The 12,239-nt window shown below is 37.0% G+C and overlaps 1 protein-coding gene across 3 annotated transcripts; it reads right to left on the bottom strand.

Annotated features, from left to right (window-relative positions):
• Window positions 1–724: 724 nt before the first annotated feature.
• LOC147385729 (putative LRR receptor-like serine/threonine-protein kinase At1g67720) lies at window positions 725–10,926 on the bottom strand. Of its 3 annotated transcripts, none has more exons than XM_086422725.1 (15): window positions 10,713–10,926; window positions 6,931–7,462; window positions 6,164–6,669; window positions 5,938–6,070; window positions 5,684–5,755; window positions 5,403–5,471; window positions 5,245–5,316; window positions 4,884–4,952; window positions 3,409–3,569; window positions 3,075–3,316; window positions 2,533–2,674; window positions 2,389–2,457; window positions 2,082–2,268; window positions 1,473–1,608; window positions 725–1,347 (listed from the first exon to the last, which is right to left on the bottom strand). In XM_086422725.1, the coding sequence occupies exons 1-15, from the start codon at window positions 10,795–10,797 to the stop codon at window positions 1,006–1,008; spliced, it is 2,817 nt and encodes a 938-aa protein (XP_086278851.1). In that variant the 5' UTR covers window positions 10,798–10,926; the 3' UTR covers window positions 725–1,005. The 3 variants fall into 3 exon arrangements, with proteins under 3 accessions (XP_086278851.1, XP_086278852.1, XP_086278853.1); XM_086422726.1 differs by having other exon boundaries at window positions 3,415–3,569; window positions 10,713–10,925; XM_086422727.1 differs by lacking the exon at window positions 10,713–10,926 and adding an exon at window positions 8,041–8,265.
• Between the last annotated feature and the right edge of the window lie 1,313 nt (window positions 10,927–12,239).

Here is a 12,239-nt window from a genome sequence, read left to right as displayed (position 1 = left end):
AAGAAATGCTTGATTGGAAACTCAGTTGGGCTCATTGGACACCATGATGTCCAGATCATCTATTACGAACCTATAAAAAAAAAGTTTGATTAATGATGCATGGTTGCTAGATGAGAGTACTGATATCCATGGTCACTACCCGTCAAGGGTGTGACTCAGCTCCGCGGTAAGTCATAGGGACACGAGTTTGCTCCTCTTGGTCATGAGTTCGAAACTGAGTGCAGCCTTTGGATAAATTTAGCAAACGGGGTTGGGGGTTCAACGCGGACCCCTTGGGAGACTTAGTCTCATCAATGTAGGGATACTCCCCAAGTCACCAAAAAAAATAAGTCACAAAATTCTTCGAATTGTTCAAAAAATTATCCGAATTAAGGGTTTGTCGATTAATTCGACAATTTCATCGATGACCCATCAATTAATAATGGAATATGGTAACATTTTTACCCTTCACCTCCAAAATTTTAGTTTTTTAAACATTCCAACCTCAAGAAGAAGAAAGGATTTAGAGAGAAGTTGAAGATGATTGGTTTTAGTAAGCAATACAATAATATATTTTTTATAATCTCCGAAATTTTTCTGAATTTTTTACGAAATTTTATTGAATTTATCCGAATAGAACTCTCACCGAACTTGTTTACTATGCTAATATCAATGGTTAAGTACTAATAATGAGAAATTATAAAATCTAAATGCTAGGAAGTTATCGATCAATTTGGCTGAGTGATTTTCCCCAATCAAACACCTATGATGACAAGTGCAATCATTTATTTTCAACAAACAAAACAGTGAAACACCAAGAGTTGCTGCAACACTTAAAACCTACAAAACAAGTTGATGATACTTCTCTATCCAAAATTAAGTGAAGGTGTGGGATTTTTATCCCAGGTCTTCAAGCATAAAATTTGCATTGGTTCATCAACATAAATACATCATCAAATAAAATATGTAATCCCTACTTGGATTTTAAAAAAAAAGACATTCACAATTGTACCTGGAAATACAAACTTATCGAGCCATTGGTTGTGCAATGGAGTCCTCAAACAAAATGTCGGGGTGATTCGTGCCCAAGTCCATGGAGCCCATGCCCATGTTAATAGAAGAGTGTAAGGAGGCTCTTGATATATCCTCAGAGTTACCTTCTCTTACTGCTTCCACTTCCCTCTCTATCAAGATGGCATCTTGGATCTCTTTGAGCACATCTGATATTGATGGCCTCATACTCCCATGGGGTTGAACACACATTATCGCTTTCTCCGCTATCTTCCACATTGACTGAATGTTGAATTCATTCCCTAGTAAGGGATCAATTATTCTCTGAATGTCCCCACTCTGTATGTGTGACTTCGCCTGTGATATAACCAACCATTACTACGGATTAACACTTCATAGTGCAAGGAGTAGATTACCAAAACATTTACGAGAAAGAAGAAAAATCGATGGTCCCATAGGAAGGGATGCGTGACCAGACCTACCCATTGGACAATGTTGCGGCAGTTGATGCCAAAGCTTTCATTAGATATTGCTTCTTTACCCGAAATCAGCTCGAGAAGAATGACACCAAAACTATAGACGTCGCTCTTCTCTGTTAATTGCTGAGAGACGTAATACCTGCATCAAGAGAAATAAAATCAGAAACTATTAAAGAGAATGAACAACAAGCAACTTAATTTCTGAGTGTCATGGACAGAGATAAGTGGAGCATTTAATGAGAGCTGTATCTTGGAGTGGACTTGATTTGAAAAATACACTAATCTGTGAATCCAAAATTCACTATGGATTTTCTTCCTGACTGTTAGCCGAAGTTCAGAAACATTGAAGTGGTACAATTTTCCTATTGCCATGATTTTAAGACTGACCCATTCAATAGGAGGATACAAGGTTTGGATCAATGGTCCGTCAAGCTCTAAAATCTGGCAACTTATTATTAGTCTTGAACGTTTAGAACACTTTGGATGGGCCAGTCCAAAAAGAAACCAATTAAAACAACCTCAACTTCCCGACAAATATTTTCACTGTTCAAGCATAGTGTCTTAGTTTAGTTCATGTAGAAGGAATTTAACGGTGACCGGAGAAGGTCTTACTCGGGATCTAGATATCCAACGGTCCCCCGAACCACGCTTGACACATGGTTAACTCCATCTACTTCAAGTTTTGAGAGACCAAAATCTGAAACTTTTGCTCTCATATGTTTGTCAAGAAGGATGTTGCTGCTTTTGAGATCCCTATGGATGATTGTTGGACTACAGCCTGTATGAAGGTATTCAATCCCTGAAACAAATTTGAAAATGATATCAAATTGATTTCTCCTAAGGTGAAAATATAGAAGAGGGAAAGAAAGCGAGGCTCCTTGGATAAAGTAAGAATAAATTATTGTTGAGTTTTTTTTACCTTTAGCAGCATCTTCAGCGATCTCGAGGCGTTTAATCCAACCGATACTCCCCATCCGTGTTAATGGTCCTACGTAAATTTATAAACAGGTGACTAAAATTAAGATTAAGTTGCCTAAGATTACAGGAAGAAAATTAGACTCACCATAAAGATGTTCCTTGAGAGTCCCATTATGCATGAACTCATAAACAAGGATACTTCTAGATTCAATACTTTTCGCTTCTTCTTGGCAGTACCCAAGAAATTGTACCAGGTTTCTATGATGTATTCTAGAAAGCAAAGTCACCTGGATAAAAAAGGAGCCATTTGGTCAGTTGATGATAAGTATTATTTTCAATACCAGAGAAACAAAATAGGCCCTCTCCTATTACAAGTTCATTATTAAGAGAGATGAAATAGGTACTAAAATTAAAGGTGCTTAAACTATTCCAGCATAAAATGGTAATCTCTCATGCACAAGGTATTAAATTACTGTCTTCTTTTTTTTGTCACTTTCATCATCTTTGTTCCTACCCCAATTTCAATGGTGTTATCAAATAAGACTAAACATATAATAAAATATAACTAAGTACCAAACAGTCAAGTGGTTTACCATGACAATACAGTAAGTTCAAGTTCCACAAATCAAGGTGAAGAGATAAGAACATATAAAGAGGCATGCACAAGTTCAATAATATAGAAATTACCTCATTTGAAAATTCTCTCTTTCCTTGAAAGGAATTATTGGTTAAAACTTTGACTGCAATTTCCTTTCCATCTTTCATCTTTCCATAGTATACTACCCCAAAGCCCCCAGAGCCAATTTTCTTCTCAAATTTCCTGGTGGCATCTTCAATTTCAGAAAATGCAAAGCAGTGTGTGGTTTCTGCGGCAGAGTCACTCTTTGAGGAAACTAGCCTCTGATCAGGCAGGTCATGTGTATGCTCATCTGAAACAAGTTGAAACATAAAACATACAGGTTTCGATTCACTGTGAGTACTCTTAAGAAGAGGAAAAAAAACCTAAAAGAATGTTCCATACTCAGACCTTCCTCAGAGCATTTTTTCTTTCCCCTACTTAAAAATAAGCAAGATGCAATAGTAGCTATAAGAAGAACGGCAGCCCCGACTGACGAGCCAATAATGATGCCCGTGTGGTTCCTTCCACCCCCTCCTTTATGAAGACCAGTGTTTCCAGAGTAACTGTGAAGCAACAAAGTAGAACACAAGCACTGTGGTGTTATTTGTTGAAAATAGAAAAAGTGAAGAAAAAAAAAACCTTGAGAACAAAGCAAAGCCATGGTCCGATCATCAAAGATATTGACAGCTCCTAATGTCTCAGGATGTCCCAGCAATTATATACCTGCTTATCCAATGTCACCCCTCCTCATACTGTCTGTAATGGTATTTCCTAATTGTGTATTCTCGGAAATATAACATCAATACTTCAAGCTAACAAATAGTTGGTTGTAGGTCTAAGTTCAGCTTACGCACCAAAAGGATGTTGACAAATATTCAGCACAACTGAGAAAAATATTAGACCAAAGGTCGATTTTTGCAAAGAATAATGCTGAAGTGACCTCAGGCTGGAACCTCATATCGCACTTTTTGACATGAAAGTGTATGGAAACCATAGATGCTTTTCATCGAGATACAAATGAAAAAGTATCTATGGTTCCTATCCACTTTCACGTCAAGAAGTGCGATATGAGGTCCCAGCTTGAGGTCACTCCAGCACGACTCTTTTGCAAATACATGTACAACCCACGTTATGCATTGAGCGTCTAGATTTTTAACATGCCTCTTTCATAAATGGTCTTCCTTCATTCTATTTCATACGTAGTCAAAGATATTCAGATCTCTCTTTTGAAGGCAAAATAAGGTTGAGCAGGATCCAACTAGCTATCTCCCATGCAGCCAATCAAGAAACTGAATAAGGCCTAGGATTTCCCTTAAAATAATGTGATTTCTTCAACATATTCCTTGTCATGTCATACATATCTACTGAGACTAGCAATAACACACAGAAGGATACAGAATTATCATAGGGATATTTTTTTGCTTATCAAAAGAAAAATATTCCTCATGAAAAAGCAAGTAAATAGAACAAATTAAGACTCATTCACACATAGTTCACTATAAGCATAAGAAAAGAAAAGTAGACACAACTGAAGAAATTCATGGCATTCACCTATATAAACAAGAAAAACATTTAAATAGGATTATTCATGATGGGAATTTTAGAATATTCACAGATTAATCATAGGGATATTTTTTTGCTTATCAAAAGAAAAATATTCCTCATGAAAAAGCAAGTAAATAGAACAAGTTAAGACTCATTCAGACATAGTTCACTACAAGCATAAGAAAAGAAAAGTAGATACAGCTGAAGAAATTCATGGCATTCACCTATATAAACAAGGCAAACATTTAAAGAGGATTATTCATGATGGGAATTTTTAGAATATTCACTGGAATTATATGCATAGTTCTACAGGTAGAGAATATGAAACCCACTTCAAAACCAGATTCCTGTCGAGAAGACCTGAAGGAACTGTTCCAGATAACATATTGTTTTGCAAGTACCTGCAACCATCAGACAAAAGAAGTAAATCAAAACTTACAATTATTTCAATAGACCATTATGCACATTACAGCAAAGAAAAGAAAGGGGAAAAACGGAGGGAAAGGCCATACAATTATAGGAATAAAAAAAATTGGTCTCATAATAAAAGACTGTCACCAAGAGTAATACATATATTTATCTGTCCCAAGTCCCTTTCCGCCATGATCACCATCGTGACCACCATCCATCATACAGTGATAGAAAGATACTCGAACATTCATATAAGTTTACATTCAAGGACAGAGAACTTACAATTCCCTCAAATTTTGCAGGTCCGTCAAAGATGAAGGCAGTTCACCCGTCAACTGGTTGTTTTCAAGATGACTACAAAAAATACAGATGTGCATGTGTTTCATTAGGTTAAACTTTGAAAGATACAGCAACCAGTAAACTAAAGTGTATATTTTTACATGATTTTCAAGCCTGTGCAATCAGTAAAGTCAGGTATTGGACCAGTCAGTGAATTCCCGTCAAGCCACCTGTAATCATAAGATAATCAGTTTAAAATGAAACAAGAGAAGCCTTAAAACAACACTAAGCACTGAAGTGCCAACTTGGCTAAGTTGGTAAGATGTGTGGAGTGTTGCTCCCATGTCCTAGGTTCAAACCCCCTTCAACCAAACTTCACTTACTAAGCACTAAAAAATGTTTGCCAACATGCAGTAAAATAAGTAGTAGTTCTGAATCTTACAGCTCAAGTAAACCCGACAAATTTGTAAACTCTGAAGGAACATTCCCTGTCAAATTCTTCCCAGACAAAAAGCTACAAAGCACCAGCCACCAGAAAAGGTTAAATCAAATCAGTTGCATTTGTTTCTAGCTAGGTTACAAACTACAGCTAAAAAGAAACAGGAGTAAGCTAAGTATGTGAGTTGGTAACTCGAGGCATGTAATTTTAGAGCTAGTCTGTTAAAAGATACAAAAGAGGGGAAAATCTTCAAGTACATTGAAACTATCTTTGGCTGTGGATCCGAGTTACACTTCAACCATGACAATGGAACAGGCAAGCATGGGTCACCACCTTCTCGTGCCCAATCTGCTAAAGGGTAGCGTGAAACTAGACTAGTAATAGCCATTACTGCAACTCATGAAAACCTTATATCAGCAACGTCAAGATTAGTAAAGAATACCATTCAAGAAGATGCAGACAAGGAACCAAATGCATGCTTACCATCCAGAGAACCATCATTTATCTCCAGATATTTATTAATCTCCATAGCATTCAAGAGAGGTCCCCTTAGTGAGTCAGAAGTTTTAACAAACTGAAAATTCAAAATAAAAGGGAGTGTTATGTTGGCGAATCCTGGTTCATACAACCGATATTTTCCTTGAGCATTTTCTTGAATATTGACAGCAGCTTTGGTGACATCGGGAATGCCTGGAAGGACCAGTCTAAATTTCCTGGTATCATTTGGACCCAAATCTTCGATTTCAGCAAAGTATGTGCATGCCCATCCAAAACCTGGAAAACCTTCCAAGTTTAATCGGTAAGTTAATGATCCCTTTGTACCTACCACAGCTGTCTGCATCACCTTTTCAGGAGGTCTTTCATCTTTGTTAATATCAATTGGCATTCGGGTTGATACCTTCTCAGTTCCTGCAGCAACATCAACAAGGTAATTTGCCTTCTTCAAAGAATCGGACTCCCATATTCTATCAAACGGATCATCTGGGTACCTAAAATAAAAATAAAGGATTATGCCAAGGACAAAGCGATGGATTAAGGAGTAAGAAATATAGAATAAATGCCTTTTATCAGCTTATATAACTAAACTTTTAAAATGGTTCAAGTGAAAGTCATGTTTCAAACTAAATTAAAATCATCAAGTGATTACTTTAAAAAAAAAAATCCAAGTTCTATTACAGCTGAATGGCTCATCTACCAAATAAGCATTCATAAGAAGACCTACTATCAGAAGAAAAAAAATGGAGGGATACCTGACAGGATCTTCACTCTCGGCACCAAAGTTTATTCTTGCAGACACACTGAGAAAGAACTGAGTTTCATGATCTGTATAGTAAGCTGAACCATTAAATTGCCGAAGCTCAAGAGTAGAGATAAATGGTTGCCCAGTTGTAGCATTGGATAAACACACAGCAATTGTAGGTGAAGTAGCCAGAAAGATCAACTCTCGGACCTCTATGGTACTAGCATCCGAAATGACAATTGTCGACCAATGAGTCGCCCCAAGTGAGATGTCAAATTTTGGGTAGACATTATTGTTGTCGAAGTTCCCATATAAGAAGGTTGCTCTTATGAGGTATCGAGTTCTAGGTTTGACGTCAAGTGAAAAGCAATATTTTCTGCTATCAACAGGGAAGTGCCTCAGTGTCATATATTGCTTCCTAGTCTCATTTGCAACAGATATGTTCACAGAAGCACCATACATAAATTGATTATCAGAAATCCACTCAAGCCCCAGATCATCTGTGAAATTCTCCTTACCTCCACAATCCAAGCTTATAAAACCTGCTTCACAGTATCAAATGCATTAGCATTGTTGGTACAGATGGGAACTTTGAGCTCCACATCTCTTAATTCCATATCCATGCAGAAAAGATCTGGTTGACAGCAACTTATATGGATCAGCTAAGACATCATCAAAAAATATCTACGGAAATATCTTTGTCAATAATAACGAAAAAGGACAAAGTATTGTCTACAACACTTTACCCATTATAATCATTTTGGTATTAATCCCTCCCACTTCACTGACATTAAAAATAATAACTGAAGCAAAGATGCTTAACCCAAGCCTGAGATTAAATAAAATACAATTGTTGTGGATTGTTTCCGACCCGATCACCATATGATGTCCCCATGTCTGATTACCGAGTAAAACAGGGGGAGGAAAAACTGTCTTAGCGGCAGAGTACGCACAACACCTGATTTTGGTGTTGCCTGCTAGTATTCCTCTTTCTCAAGAAATGGTGCTCAACCTCTCAACTACAACAGATAATGGTTGAGATTTGAAAAAAAAAAAAAACCAAAACAAAGAGCATTTCAGTCTTCAGTATACATGGTAGGATTAATGGGCTGAATCTTACAGGGAAAGGTCATAATCCAGAAATGTTTTGAGGGTTGCAGAAGTAATCATGATTGTAGGGGTGATTAGCAGCACATGGATGGCAGTGGACTGCCAGAGGTGATAAAGCGTCAGTGTTGATGGTGATGGTGCGGCATTAGCTCCGTCTGTTCCATTCCTTCCATAGACCCTAGCAAACCGCAAAGGACACAAGCTTCCATAAAATCCTCCCTGCTGACCACATCTTTAGACCTCCAGCTTTGAAATAATTGAAGGACCGAGAATAGAAAACACCAAGAGAAATTGAAACATGAGATAAAGAGGTACTAGATCTTTTGGACAAAGGTGCAATGAATAAGAAGGTGCTCCCAAAGATTTTCCACTGGACTTACACGAGAAACATAAATCAACAGAAACAATACCCCTCATTCTGATGTTGAACATATTTGATTAGCTTAGCAACACAGAAATGAAGGATTTTGGCTTATTTTCCTGTTGTTGTTGGTGTCCATCATGGTGGAGTCATGGTTGTGAAGTGATGGTTGTGCACCAATGGTGAATAGACAGCAACAATGGTGAAAGGTATGCACGACGGTGTTAGTGTAGGGACAATGGTGAAGATGGTTGCTGATGATAACAAACTGATGAAGGGGATGGAGTAACAAGGATGATGACGATGATGGATGGTGGTCACAATGGTGATCATGGCGGAAAGGGAGATAAGAACCATAAAGGAGTCGACATCAATGGTTCAAGTCAGATACAAAAGGGTATCAGATTTTTCACTTTGATACCAAAATTAGGGCGAATCCACACAAAGATAGGGAACCAGAATCCCGTGGTTCATGAAACGAAACTCACCACTCAAGGTTTTCAAGCATGATAAAATCTCTCATTTCATTAACTAACACTCATCATCATCAAAGCCTTATGCCAAAAGTTTGAGGTTTGCTAAATGAATCCCATTCCTCCATGTCAATAATGAACTTATGAACAAAAAAAATATGGTAAACAGCTTTAGTTATAGGCTATACTCCTAAATTTCCTAATTCAACATGAAGTACAATTATTATCTCATACTACGACCCTCCTATTTGGTGAACTTATCAGATAAAACACCAAATTAAAACCAAAAAGCATCCTAATCAAATTACTAGCTAAAAAAAACCCTAATTGCGTAACCCTAACCTTGTGGGTAAGGATCCCATGACCAAACTAGGTCTTGAACCATTCTAGTAATGATCCAAGCATCAGGTCCATGTTGCATCAGGTCTTAAATTAGTTATCAAGTCGGGTCTATGAAGAAGATGAGTTATGCAAGTCACCATTGCTTTCCACCAGTTAGTGACTAAAGCAATAATGATAGATGAATTGCACTCCATTTCTAGGGGGCCCTCAATGACAACTAGAAGACTTAAATAAGACTCACAACATAATTTTTACCAAGACCATCTTGATAGGCTGCCTATCAAAAAGAGACCTTCTTGATATGCCAACATAAGCAGCTTATTGAAACCTTGTAGGCTTACCATTTGCAAGGAAACAAGAATCAATTCCTGTGCCCAACTGAACCAACAAACAAATAAATGCAATACCAAAACTTTAAGAAGCAGAGTATGATACTTACAATAGTGATGCATATAACTGAATCCCAAGAATTGAAATGACTCATTGTGTTGACTCAACCAAAATTTAAGGACAAAAGACAAGATTCACAATACCCATAAATACCCAATTCTGTACTTAGTTTAGCAATTGCCATCCTAAAATCCAGGGATGGGAGGAGGGTGAAAGATAACTAGCATTGAAAATCTGATAAATTGAGTGTGACATCATCAAAAACAAGAAATTGAACTATTTTATGACCAAAAAGTGGGATCGGCATGTTGGGTAGAAGATTCCTACCAGTCGGGAACAAGGGCTACATCAAATGTTCTTTTGCAAGTGAACAAATAGAATGAAACCTTATTTTGATTGAGTTCATCGACCAACCACATAACTTATAATGTTTGTTGACTCACCTCGGATCCTATAAGAAATTTCCTCCTAAAGGAGGAAAATAACAGCTATCATATCTTCATAGTTAATGACTTAGACAGCAAAAATAACCAAAAAAGCTAGGGCAAATCCCTTCATTCAAACTAAAGAGTTATAGAGATCCTATTACGAGGAATAACTTTGCATGGAATTTCTACACTACCTACCTAAGCCATTCTCATATCAAGGTATTAACTTTGCATGAAATTTAAAAAAAAATTTACATATTTCATTTTGATTGAAAACATAAATTTCAGTATTTCCAAAGAATTCTGTCAAACCTTACGCACATTTTACAGCAGTTTAAACTATAGAATTTCGGGATCTCAGTTCTAATTCAGTTATAATTGAAATTTGTTACGGAACCAAACATTCTAAAATGTTATAGAAAACAACTACAGAATGATAAGTGGAGAGTAAATCTCAAAATCAGACAAATTTATGAAATCCACACCCTGAGCTTTGCGATCGAAACTCAATTTGCAAAGACTACAACCAAAGATTAAGAAAAACAGAACCGATCACAAAAAAAAAACAAAAGATTAAGAAAAACAAAGTGACAGATATAAAGTAACAAATCGGAGAATCATTTGAGAGGTATGGAAAACTAAGAAGAAAAAGCGAAGAAACAGAGAAGAAAACGAAGAGACTACTTACCAGGAACCTGGGCTTTGGCGTTCATGGCGAGACCTAAAGATAGAGAAATCAAGAAGAGAAGCCTCGTGTCCATCTTCTTCTCCATTTTACAGAAGAGAGAGAGAGATCACAATAAAGAACAGAGACGAGAGTGCAGAAGTGTAGAGACTTGAACTTGGAAAGAGTCTCACCTTCTTCTACTTTTTGCTAGGATACGGGACCCACCACATCTGTGTTACCTGAACTCTTACGGCTTATAGTTACGATGTAACGAACGAGACTTAGTGAGGAGAGAAAATATTGCTCTCGCACAGTTACATCAAAGCTTCGAAGTAACCCCCTTCTAAAATACCACGTGGCAGTCCGCTTTGATATCTCTGGTCCACTTACTTTTGACCTCTGTTGTTGAGCTCCATATAAATAAATAAATAATCTGATTGATGATTTCTGAATTCTGATGATATATGACCAATAAAGGGCTTGAAGCCTCATGAGATGTGGCAATAGTTGGTATGAGGACAGGTATTTCTGACAAACACCAAAAGTTTCCTCTAATGTATGTTGTTGTGTAGTATAAGACATTCTTGGTATCTAGAAAGTGAAGCTTATTTATCATATTTAAATAGACATTTATCCCATTAATGTCACAAACTCTCATTACTTTGTAAGTTCGGATTCTGTGCTTCAGGGGCTTGGTACTCCTACTTGATTGTTGATGTGAAGAAGGTGGGCCAAACATTAATGGGCCCATCGAATAAAAAAGTCAGCCACGTGGCAACAAAAGAAGAGGAGTTAGTAACCATCTCCTTGGAATGCAGGACTGCAATGTTATTTGATTTGATGGGACTATTTGACATAGATGTTGATCTCAACCATCCATACATTCAATGTCTTGGTGATGTGTGGCAGTACGTATCACGAGACAGTTTAGTCAATTTCTTCGCAGGCAAGTCTTATTATGCTGCCAAGAAAAAGTTTGGTAAAGCCTAAAAGAGTAGTTTTATAATGGGTGGGTGTGGAGCTCACGTGTGCTTGCACCTTATACAGGCTTTGACAGGCTTGACCGGTTTGTCCCCATTGAAAACGGCCGAGTGTTGGAACACTTTAAAAGAAAATTGGGAAGGATAGCTCTGAACTATGGTTTTTCAAATCTCCTCTGATAACGAGATGACTCATCCAAGTTAGCTTGGCACCGACAACAAGATAAGTTGACAAGTTGTTTCAAAGACATGATTTCTTATTAATCTATGCCATTTTTTTAAGAGTCGTGATAATCGAATTCCCCCGCATGATATATGCAATCGATAGATTTTGTGATAAATTGATATTGATCACGATTTCATTGTTAAATTTATCAAATAAAAAAAAATACAATAATTTTTTATGTGATTCGACAAATGTGTCTACCTCCACGGACTCGAAAAATCGTTAAGTCCCTAAACATACAACAATAAATTATAAATTAAACTATTTAACTCAACAGAATATGCAGATTCAACAGAGTTGGACATAGAATTAATCCCCAAATTTTCTTTTTGTCAAGTCATC

The sequence above is a fragment of the Akebia trifoliata genome, chromosome 14, assembly GCF_017979445.1.
Source record: "Akebia trifoliata isolate Shusen 1 chromosome 14, ASM1797944v1, whole genome shotgun sequence".
NCBI classification, from domain to species: Eukaryota; Viridiplantae; Streptophyta; class Magnoliopsida; order Ranunculales; family Lardizabalaceae; genus Akebia; species Akebia trifoliata.
The sequence above is the reverse complement of the archived record's forward strand: the minus strand, read 5'-3'. Positions and strand labels throughout refer to the sequence as shown.

Bases quoted from the DNA above. Each gene is read 5' to 3' on its own strand.
- LOC147385729 (XM_086422725.1), bottom strand. From the start codon at position 10,797: ATGGAGAAGAAGATGGACACGAGGCTTCTCTTCTTGATTTCTCTATCT. The intron at 6,071-6,163 runs GTAAGCATGCAT...CATGAGTTGCAG, and splicing joins AAATGATGGTTCTCTGGATG to TAATGGCTATTACTAGTCTA. The intron at 1,609-2,081 runs GTAAGACCTTCT...CTCTTGATGCAG, and splicing joins GTTGGATATCTAGATCCCGA to GTATTACGTCTCTCAGCAAT.